A 12,112-nucleotide genomic window follows, 5' to 3' on the forward strand; every position below is an offset into this window, starting at 1 on the left:
TGGAGAGCTCCGCATTGAAGAGATGGCCTCGGGGCGTGGCTAAGGCGCCGATGTAGGTGGAAGCGGGACTCCGGAGCTCCTCCGTGCCCGCCTCGCACCACCGCATATCCTGAACCCCGGCTCGCACCCAGACCCCCCAAAAGTACATAGGAGGGCAACGGGGGCACGCAGGGTGAGTTTGGTGGACTGGGGGCCCCTGTGTACACCCCCCCTGGACTTAAGGATTCGAGCGCGGCTCCCGGAGAGGAGAGCGCCCAAAATGGCGGCCGCCGTCCTGACCTGAAGTGCCTGGCGGTTGGTTCCAGGAGGCGAGGAAGGACCCCCTGACGCGGTGACGACTGACCGCTGGCCGGCGGACAGCCCCCGGAGACCGGACAAAGGTGAGGGGACCTGGCTGGCACACTCGCGGGCGACGCTGAAGGACGGGAGTCGGCGACCTTGCCTGACCCCAAGATGGCGCCGGCGGAGACCGAGTGACCGCGTTGGCGGCCGGCGACAGAGCTCCTGGTGCTGCGTGGACCGCTGGACCAGCGCACAACGCACGCCCCGACCCCCTGGTGGTGGCGTTGGGGAGAGCGGAGTTTGAGGGACTAACTGCCCTTCCCCCCCCCTGTCACGAGGCGCCTACCTGAGCTGGGTGACTGTCTGCGGGGCTGTAGGGGCCGAGTGGAGGCCTGGACCTACGAGGGGCACCTGTCCTGATATCCCGGTGACGGCCTTGCCAGGGGGCCTGTGCCACAGTGGATTGGCAGCACGCGCACACGGGGGGCGAAGAGGGGAACAGGAGACAGGGTGCTGACTCCCCACCCCCATGAATCCCTGAAGCTCCGGGCGGAAAGAGGTGCCTGCCTGACCGGGGGCGCCCGAGCACAGCGGACCAGGTTCTCATCGGTGCCTACCCTGCCTTAGCCTTCTAGGTGCCCGGACCAGGGGCACTGGTGCCACACGACGCCGGCGGAGACTGGCCCTTGAACTGGACCCCACGAGACGCAGGCCCAGTGGTCGGAAGGCACGGCGGACCGGAGGCGGACCAAGGACGGAGTGAGGGAGAGCATCGGTGGCCACCGCAGGGGCGCTTGACGATCACCGACCGGCAGGATGGTGCGGGGCAACAGCAGGAAGAAAGGCTTCGAGGCCCTGAGGCGGGATGACCCGGGGCACCTCGCCGAGGACGACCCGCCGGGGGAAGGGGCCGGGAGCTCGACCCGCCCACGGGATCCCTCTCTGGGGGACATAATGCAGGCGATTGTGGCGTCGCGGGAGGCACTTGAGAAGCGCATGGACACCATCGGGTCGGACCTAAGCCTGTTGAAGGACGACCACAGGAAACTGAAGGAGCGGGTGACGACTTCGGAGGTGGCCCTGAAAACCTTGCCAGGGGACGTGGCGGAGCTCAAAACGTCATTGGCGGTAATGGCCCAGAAGGTGCGGGTCCTGGAGCTCCGAGCAGAGGACAGTGAAGGACGCTCTCGGCGCAATAACCTCCGCCTGGTGGGGGTCCCTGAGAACGCAGAGGGGCGGGATGCGGTCACCTACCTGGAGGGCTGGCTACGATCCGAGGTGGCCCCGGAGGGACTCTCGCCGTTCTTTGCCATTGAGCGCGCACACAGGGTCCCTGCGCGTCCCCCCAAACCGGGGGTGCCTCCGCGCCCGATTGTGCTGCGGCTGCTGCACTTCAGAGACAGAGACCATATACTGCGGAGGGTGAGGGAAATCCCGGACCTGAGAATAGAGAACAGCAGGGTCATGGTCTTTCCGGACTTCACCAGAGACGTGCAGAAGCAGCGTGCCTCCTTCCTGGCGCTCAAACGAAAATTGAGATCACTGCACCTGCCCTACGCTATGCTGTTCCCGGCGCGGCTGCGGGTGGTCGATGGGGATCGCACTCACTTTTTCCTGACGCCGCAGGAAGCTTGGAGTTGGCTGGACGCGAGAGGGGAACCGGGCGCGGGCCCCACGCCGCAGACCCCCCCCAGGAGACACTCCGCCGAAGGGACACCGACGCGACGATCTGGCTCCCCAACGGGCTGGCAGCAGGAGCGAGCCAAGGCGGTGCAAGCGGTGGCGGCCATCAGCCAGGGGGACGCCAGCCCCTCCAGCAGCGCATCTGAGCAGTCGAAGGACAGCACTCTCAGCCCTGGCTCCAGCAGTGGGCACGAACATTCTGAGACGGACCTGCCGGTGGTGACCCCCCAGACAGCGGAAGGTATCCTTGGCTGAGGAGGAGCGTGAGACCTAGGCCGCACAAGTAAGATAATGGGACATGTAGGTGGGGGGGGGGGACCGCTTCTGGACGCTCTGCAGTGGGATGCGGATGCCCCCCCCCGGGACTTCGCACTGGCACCGTGGGGGACGGGGTGAGTCGGGGGGCCTCTCCTGATTGTTGTTAGGGGTAGTGGGGCGGGGGCGGGGGGCTTCGGACCTGTCTGGAGCCGGTATCGCTGCCACTCCAGCCCTACTATGTAGTGATACGCTTTTTGATTCTTGAGTTTGGATGGGGTTTCCACGTTGGTTGTCTGTCCGGGGGTGTGGGAGTTGGGGTAGTTTGATTGTGCAGGTTGGGGGGGGGACGGGGGGGGGACCTAGGCGTGCTGGGGGGGTTGCCGAGAGAGTGAATGGAGTGGATGGGGCTTGGCAGACTTCGCCATGGGATCCGACTTAGGCTATAGATGTCTCACATGGAACGTAAGGGGGATGCACTCGATGCACAGGCGTCATAAGATCCACTCATACCTGGTCAGGCGGGGCATACACATTGCCTTCCTTCAGGAAACCCATCTGCTGGACAAAGAAGGGAGGGCACTGCAGCGGCGCTGGAGGGGGCAGGTCTTTCACACCGGCTACTCCGCTTATGCTAGGGGGGTGGCCATCTGGGTGCGGGCGGGGATTCCCTACCAATGCACACAACAGGTGATTGACCCAGAGGGGAGGTACATAATGGTGCGCGGCAAGCTGGACGGGAGGGACCTTAACCTGGGTTGCATATACGCCCCAAATGTGGACCAACCTGCATTCCTCGCACAACTGTCCAATAAACTAGCTCAGTTTCTGGTGGAACCCTTGCTCCTGGGCGGCGACTTTAACAGCGTGGCAGACGTTAACCTGGATAGATCCCACCCTCCCCTTCCGAATGCACCAGCTGGTAAACTTGCACTCGCGCGCTCGGCCTGGCAGCGCCGGTGGGGACTGGTTGACTCCTGGAGGGCTAACCATCCGTCGGACAGGGACTACTCCTTCTTCTCCGCTCTCCACGAACTACATGTCCGCATCGACGCCTTACTATGCTCGCAGGACGTGCACGCGGAGGTGTGCCACAGTGAGTATCTCACGCGCTCGATCTCGGACCACAACCCGCTCCTCATGCGGCTGCGCTGGTCGCAGCTCCGCCCGAAGATCCCGGCTTGGAAGCTCCGCCCTGAGGCGCTGGACGATCAGCTCTTCCGTGCCACGATTGCCACGGGCATTGAGGCATATTTCCAGGAGAACGCGGGTACGGCGGGGTCGGCCGCGACGGAATGGGACGCCTTCAAATCGGTACTTCGGGGCCAGTGCATTGCAACGGCTTCGGGAGTGCGGAGAACGCTACTGGAAGACATTGAGAGAGAGGACGAGACCCTGCGGAGACTAGAGAGGGCGAGACCTGAGCGGCCGGACACTCACGAGGCCCTGCTAGGGGCGCGAGAGGCGGTGGCGGCGACAGTGGAGCGTCTCCGATGCTTTGACTACAAGGCCTACCTCACGCGAGCGCACTCGGAACGCGACAAATCGGGGGCTCTCCTGGCCTGGCTGGCCAACCCGTCCCGTCGAAGCTCGGTCATTCTTGAGCTCCGAGACCAGGCGGGGGCGGCGAGGTTCGATCAACAGGGAATTAACGCATTGTTTTATGACTACTACACAGAGCTCTACCGCAGCAGGGTCCTCCCGTCGGCGGAGGAGTTTAGGGCCTTTCTGGAAGGTCTTGACCTACCGGAGCTGGAGGAGGAGATCGCAAAGCGACTTGGGGACAAGATTGAGGAGAGGGAGGTACGGGTTGCCATCAAAAGCATGGCAAGAAATAAGACGCCGGGCACCGATGGATTCCCGACGGAATTCTACCTCACCTACACGGATCTCCTAGCGCCCCGACTGACGTGGGTTTACAACGAGTCGAGGCGGCTAGGCTGCCTCCCGGCGTCCACGAGAGAGGCGCTGATAGTCCCCCTACTGAAGCCGGGTAAGCAGCCATGGGACAGGTCGGCGTATCGCCCGCTGTCCATGCTCAACCTGGACTATAAGATTCTGAGCAAGATCTTGGCGACGCGTTTGCTCCCTCACATGCCCATGCTGGTACATGCGGACCAATCGGGCTTCATCCCGGCCCGCAACACAGCGCTTAACGTGCGGCGACTCCTGCACATACTAGAGGCCGACACTTACGACGGGGATGAGGCAGTGGTGTTTGCTGTCGACATGGAGAAGGCCTTCGACAGCCTGGAATGGCCGTATCTCTTCCATGTGTTGCGAGCGCTGGGCCTGGGCGAAGGCTTCGTAGATTGGACGAGGCTGCTCTATACGAACGCGACGGCAAGGGTCAGGACGGGGAGGATCATCTCTGAGATGTGCGGAGTGGGCAGGGGCACCCGTCAGGGTTGCCCTCTTTCCCCCCTGCTGTTTGCCTTGGCCGTCGAGCCGCTGGCGGCTCGGGCCCGGCTGGGGCAGGCGTATCGGGGCCTGGACGTCTATGGTCAAGACCACCACATCGCACTATACGCAGATGATCTGCTAATGTTCCTGGCGGATTCGACGGACTCCCTGCGAGGAGCTAAGGCCCTCCTGCAATCGCTGGGCAGAATCTCGGGCCTCCGAGTGAACTGGGAGAAGTCCCACCTATTCCCGGCCCGCCCACGGAGGGCATGCCCGCAAACTACAGAGGGAGTGACCTGGGAAGAGAGGAGCCTGCGATACCTTGGCACCTCGATCTTCCATGACAGAGCCGATATCCTTGAGGGCAATATCGGTACGGCGATACGGCACACTAGAGAGAATTTCGACTTTTGGGGCACGCTCCCACTGTCACTTATGGGCAGGGTGGCGTTGCTCAAGATGGTAACCCTCCCGCGGCTGCTTTACTTCTTCGGGACCCTCCCGATCTGGATCCCGGCGAGCTACTTTCGGCGGCTGCGATCGATGGTCATCGGCTTCCTGTGGGGGTCGGGAAGACGCAGGGTGGCCCATGCCACGCTTCTCCGCCCTAGGGCGGAAGGAGGTCTAGCGGCGCCGGACTACGAGCTCTACTACTTAGCGGCGCAGCTGCAATGGCTGACACAGTGGGTGGCTCGGGCCAGGAGGGGGGAGGATGGAGCAGGAGAACCGGCGGGTCCGGTCCAGGTGTTATCCCGGATTGTCCTGGGACTGCCGATGGGGGACTTCCACCTCACCCAGGAGTTTGCGACGGCCCGGAAATGCTGGAACAGCTATCGCCGGAGATGCGGTGTTGCGGTTCCTTACGCACCAGAGATCCCGCTTAGACTCTGCGGGGCGCTTCCGCATGGAGGCTCGTGGCGCGGGCTGAGCGGCTGGGACCAGCAGGGGCTGTCATCCATAGGCGACCTGTACGAAAATGGAGTGATGTTGCCCTTCGACCTCCTGCAGGACCGCTTCGAACTGGCGGGTGGGGACTTTCTTCTTCATGCGGCTTTAACGGCGGCGATCCGCAAACACTGGGGGGCGGGCATTTCGGAGCCACCATTGTCCCTGGGATGTCAGTACGTCGTAATGATGGCGGGGACGGTCAAAGCGGTCACGTGCCTGACTCGACGCATGGTCTCGGAATCCACCGCTCCGCTGCTGACCCTGAAGACGAAATGGGAGGCCGACCTGGCGACTGAGATCCCCGAAGAGGCCTGGAATGGTATACTGGAGGGGGCCCGGAACGGCAAGCGCAACGCAAGGTTCCAGCTGGTGCACTTTTATGTCCTACATAGGGCGTATCTGACCCCTGATAAACTACATAAGTACTTCCCGGCTCACCCAGCGTCCTGCCCGCGCTGCCCGGCGGATCCCGCAGATTTCCGACACATGTTCTGGTCCTGTCCCGAGCTGGGGCCCTTCTGGGGGGAGGTGGTGGAGGTCCTGAGGGAGGTGACGGAGAGGGACCTGCAACTCACCATGGCACATTGCATACTACATTGGTTCCCACACACATCAAAGAACAAAGTCACTAGCAAGTTCCTGGACTTGGGGCTTCTCCTGGCGAAGCGGGCCATTACGTCCCAGTGGAAGGCGTCCCGGGGCCCAGTAGTAGAGCGCTGGAAGGCTGAACTGCTTAAATGGGCTAGATGTGAGGGGGAGCTTCGCCTGCGAGCTGCGCTCAGGATAGACAATGACTTGGCACTGGAGAGGGCCAGGGCATGGGAGGGGCTGGTCCTGGATCTCACGCTCCTGGACGAGGAGGAGGAGGAATCCCCGGTACATAGCCCGGCTCCAGAGGGACGCCCGCCTGACGGGGGGGCGGCATAGACCCGCTCGGCTATTGCACTGCCCTTGCGTTCCATCGAGATGTTTTACGGATGATTGCAGACGGATCCTGGTACCATGCTTCGGGTCTGTTCTTGGTGACAAGGTTGAGAGTTCAATTAGGTGATACTCTGGCACGCCTGGGGGGGTGGGAGGGCTGGGTAGGGGGCAGGGAAAGTTGGGGGGGGGAATCCTGGACGGGGATGGCGGGGTAGGAAAAGTTGAGGGGGTTTAGGGGAAGGGGAGGGGGATATGTTCAAGGGAGTTGCACAGGAACTCTTGGCCTCAACTGGACTTGGGACAGAGGAGAGGGAGTGTTATGTCCGAAAAGCAGCGTTGCCGTTTCCCATCCACCTGTTGGCTGTAGCCACGCACAGAATGTTCTAACGCAGTTTCCTAAGTACCTACGACTTTGCCGCTCGACCTCCGGGGTGCGAGCTGAATGGCTGTGTGATACTGGGGAGTGGGAGCGGAACTCACACTGAGCATCAAGGGGAATGGCATAAATTGTACTGTGTATCTATCCATCATGGCTGCAATAAAAAGATATTTACAAAAAAAAAAAAAATTGAAGAGATGGCCTTCAATGAGACCCCAACAGCAACCAGCAGCTTGCGAAATGCTCATAAAGACGCAAAGAGGTGGATACACAACAGGCAATGGAATTTACATAGTAGGCTTTCAGATTCGCCAAAGTACAGTGCTAACAGAGGCCCAACGAGGGAGTACAAAGGCAGTAGTGGCTCATGCTTTGTGCTGCAATCCTACGAAAAGTAAGGTCCATGTTAGGAGTCTGATTAAGTGTTGATCAGATTTGACTACAAATTTAACTGCAGTGCAAAGGTAAGGCCAGAGTATAGGGTGACTTCAAGGCTCCTCACTGCGTTGACTGGCCAAGAAGAGGGGTGCTTCTCTGCTGACCAGGGGAGGGTTAGTTCAGAGCTGGGACTAATAATGTCACGATTTCTGGCACTTAATCATATATGATCTTCCAGTAATCAATTGTGGGAAGCAGGGTAAAATTGTTTATTTTCAGGAACTTTTTGATATCCTGTATGATGGTGCAGCAAGATGGAAAATGGCTGAAGGAAAAAAAAAAGAATAATGGGGCTGGACAGTGCAGCTATGAGGGAAACTAAAGGAGGGCGTGGAGCTAGGGGAGTTGTTGATATTGTCCCTATTGTTCAGATGGTGCCCAGCTGCTGCATATGGCATATCAGGACTCTTCATCGTACTTTATTCCCTTTAGATGCATTGGCGTATGTTTATAATTTTCGGCAACAGGTCTGCACATTTTTTCAGCATTTGCTTGAGTTTGGCTCAAATCCAGCAAAAGGCTGGATTGTGACAAACAGACTTCATCAGCTTCAGGACATCACGTTCCTGCAAGTAACTTCATATGTATCACAATTAGACCTTTCACCCATTCTCTTCTTTTTGGAGCGCATCCTCTGGTACTATGCAAGACGTTTTTGTGGCTTTTTCCTGATGAAGGCACGTCCGTGCCGAAACGCGCGTAGAGAACTGCATCCATGTTATAGCCACCGATAGTCATTTGATTGCATTACTTCTTATATCATAGACCAACGTTCTCTAATCTTTATATAAAACAAGAGATTTATCAGTACATTAGAACTGTGGGGTTTTGTCTTGTTCTTGTGCCTGTTTTAATAGTGTAGAATGATTTTAGAATGAAAGCAGGCACGATTAATATGTGAATTATATAAATATTTATAAGGTCCTGTTTAAATAAAATTAATTTTGTATTGGTTTGTAATATGGTGTGGTCCTCCCATGTTCAAGTAAAGTCATACCGTGTTAACTTTATATAAGATTTGAGTTTCCCTAGGTGTTTATGCTTTGTTTTTTCTCTACCTAGAGGAACTTCTACCCATTTTCAGGGGGCCCTGTTATTTACACTGAATTGTTGATAGCCATATGTGAAGCATTCTTGCGCGGCATGGCTGAAATTCAGTGGCTTAAACCAGGTTTGCCCACTTCGATGTAAAAGCCAGTAGAGCTGAGCATTTGTCAGGCTGCATTCACACTACAAGTAACAGCCACAGTGATGGAACAGGTCCAGCTGCCAGGCCACAGGCGCCCTATTAGTGAACCTAGTTTATTGATGAAACAATCATAAATTCACTGGATTTGCTCGCTTGCACGGAGTGGGTGAGACAGTGTGCCTCCTCACACTCCCAAATGAGTCCATTTAAGAGCTCAACGTCTAACTAGCCTATGCAGCCCATGTTCTTCAGGTTTATGAGAGGTCATTGTGATTGTGCACCCCCCCTCCCGCAAATCAGATTGTGTTAAATAAATCCAATCCCTCACTCAGACAAAGGTCATGTTGCCCTTGTATGCGACAAAAGGTGCCTCATGAGGAGGATTCCAGCTACGCCTCAAAAATAGGCATCCTGAAGAACATGTAGCTGTTCACTCCATAGATCTGCTGGAGGCACTCCTTTCAAACAAGAACTCTTGAGTGCACTGAGCATTGCATAAATGGCATATGTCTCATGATTAGGCGCTTTAAGATCACGATCATCAGACCTCAAACAGATATCCCTCTCTTTTCAGGGCGCTTAAATTTCAAGTGCCATTCAGAAAAAAACTTCTGCTTTAAAAGCAATGTGATGCGACCACCAACTGGCATTCAGTGAAAATACAATAGGGCCAAGCTCCTGATGGTTAGCGATTAGCCTGACCTGCCATTGCTCTGGATGTAGGTCAAGCTACCAGGCAAGAGCACATCACACCCCGGCACCTGTTTAAGGGCATGTATCAATCGCTACAAAGGCCTGCGTCATTCAAAACAAATCCTTCACCATGGGTTTGGAGGAAGGCTTTTGCCAGATCCTTAATCTGCAGAAATCCTCCATTGAAAATTCAAAGACTGACGTTTTCCCTCTGCCCCACCCAAGGTTCAGACAATAGGAAAACGAGAACCACACATTCAGAACTACAAAATATCCATACTGGAGAACATCTGAAGTTTGCAAGTTGCCTACAAACCACCATATTCCTTTAGAAGCACCCCAGGGATTACCTTTAATATACAAATTGAGTAGGCACATAAATAAGAAGCAGAGAGAAAACTACAAGAAACAAGTATGCGTATGCGCTTCCACCAAAATGGTAATTCAATCCATTAATAATGACCGCTTTGACCAACAAACCCAAGAGATCTAGCAGTTAAAGATAAAAAGTCATACAAAAAAAACCACAAATACTAAAAAAGGGTCACACATTAACTTCACAGTAATTTTTAATCTACGTTGAATAGTAAGATTTTTTTGCTTGATATTTACCGATTGATTAAAGCTACAAATCCATATTTTGTCGGAAAAAACTGCAACAGCAGAATCTCATTATTCTAGTGACCTTGGCCATAATGCGCGAGAGAGAGCGAGCGCACACGCACACTATTAAAGATACCTCATGATCACGTGTTTGTTACATTTAAAATAGCAAAATCTAGGAAAAGCAAAACCTGACCACGATTTCATTCCTGAATGCTTGAAACGCAATTGATAAAGATAGAAGCGTATACTGAACCACAAATGCCCCTATGTGTTAAATCACTGTTAACTAAGATCAAAAAGTGAAAACAGCAACAGGAAGCAAGTGGAGCTGTACAAAGAGGAGTGACCGCAAAAGTCACAACTGCTATTTACAGTTTTCAATTTCGGTCTACGGAATGTTAATGCATGTAAGTGGACTGGAACACGATGTAATACCGAACACTGTTTTTAATGAAATACCTGGGCACACCTACAGGCCAATGACAATCCAGGAAGGCACACATCTAACACTACAGTGCCATGGTGCATCAATTTCCCCCAACTGGGAAGACCAAAGAGAAAATATTTCAGATCCTACACTAATGAATGCATTGGCAGGTAGAGTCAGACTACCAATTAAATAATCAGATTAGTGGTAATCGTGACAACAGATGTTTGTAGGTACCCTCTAACTCACAGGGAGGCAGACTAGGACCAGCATTCCAAACAGCCGGCAGAACGATGCCTTCCAATCACTAGCGACCAGGTGAGAATTGTTAGGTTATCTGAGACAGACACTGAAATATCCATTAGCTCATCATTTCACAGTATAAAGGTTATATCTATGGAAGATGGATGGCGAAAGAGAGCCAAGTATTCCAACAAGTTGTAGCTACAACCAATAATCCAGCCTTTGGGAAATAAAATGAAGTGTAATGCTACAAACCTTTTGTACATTTGCTGGTCGATACATTAAATCTCCTGTCAGGATGTGATGGTAGGGTCGAGGACCAAATCCTTAAATTGGTCAGCAAGTGACCAATTAGACAAGATATATAAACACACAAAATATCTAACTCGTCCCTTTAGTAGCCCCAACATTTCATAAACCTTATGAGTTTAGTCCTCAAAGAAGTCAAACACATGACTTCAGAGATCGATCTGAGAAATGCATGGATAGAAGTTATTTTACATCACTAAAGATTACCTACAACAGGCCAGGGCTTCAGAGCATGAAGACATAGGCATTCCAGTTGATCCCACTGAATTGACACTTTTTTTTCCAACTACATCAGACGCTACGACTGGCTCCTTGAGCCTGTCGGAGACATCCGTCGGTCCCCCCGCCAGCTGAGGTCAGACGGATTGACAGATGGCATGTTGGGAAACTTAGCATGGGGCTTTGTGAAGCGGGCATGTTTCTGGAGTGAGATTTAGGGCAGGTTGGTTTTCCTAGCACTTAGGGTAGTTGAGAAGTGAACATTTATTATTTTATTTATTTAACAATTTGTAGAGCGCCTGGTGACCCGGAGGCATCCCCGCGCTATAAAAACTTGTAGTGACCAAGGGAGGAAGAGGTACTAATTGGGGAAAAGAAGCGTTTTCAGTTTTTTTACGGAAGAGGAGGTGGCAGGGTTCCAGCCGCAGGCAGCGGGGGAGCGAGTTCCATCCTGAGGACGCTTTTACTGCGAAGCGTCGACCGCCGGTGCGCACCTTCCTGAATCTAGGGACATTGGCCAAGCGCTCGTTATCTGAGCGCAAGAGTCTGGGGGCCTTGTATGGGGTGACCATGTCTCTCAAGATAGAAGGGCCTAGACCGTTGAGGAGTTTGTGGGCGGTACACAGAGCCTTAAATTCTATCCTCTGACGCACTGGAAGCCAGTGTAGGGCCTTGAGTGCTGGTCTGGCAGAGGCTCTGGAGGGCAGACTCATAAGGAGCCGGGCAGCCGCATTTTGGGTGCGCTGAAGTTTTGCCTATATGGAACGTTACATTTGGTATTGTACAAGTTATGGACTTTTCTAGCAAGTTCATTTATCCTCAGTTTGCAATCACACAAATATCACTGGCCTGCTTTAATTGCTTACCTTGGAAAGGGGTGCGCGAGGACTGTGCCATGTGGAGGTGATCCTCATTAATGAGATAGATGGGTTGGTGCTGGGAGATCTCCACACTTGTACACACATTACTCTCCCCATGAAGAAAGAATGTAAAGGCACACGAGAGATGTTCACTGGGGAAAAAAAAAGACAAAATAAAATACAGGTCATCAACAGGTCCCCACAAAGTGACTCGACCATTCTCAAGTAAAAGAAGTCTGCTCAGAGAGGTAACC

General features: G+C 54.3%; 1 protein-coding gene across 1 annotated transcript in view; it reads right to left on the reverse strand.

Moving 5' to 3' along the window:
• MED13L (mediator complex subunit 13L) overlaps positions 1–12,112 on the reverse strand; it is a 1,083,173-nt gene that overhangs the window by 379,956 nt on the left and 691,105 nt on the right. Inside the window, exon 5 of the mRNA XM_086943260.1 lies at positions 11,865–12,010. Coding sequence (XP_086799386.1) covers positions 11,865–12,010 — 146 coding nt within the window. The remainder of the gene's footprint in view (positions 1–11,864; positions 12,011–12,112) is intronic.

This window comes from Lissotriton vulgaris, chromosome 11 (genome assembly GCF_964263255.1).
Source record: "Lissotriton vulgaris chromosome 11, aLisVul1.2, whole genome shotgun sequence".
Lineage (NCBI taxonomy): Eukaryota > Metazoa > Chordata > Amphibia > Caudata > Salamandridae > Lissotriton > Lissotriton vulgaris.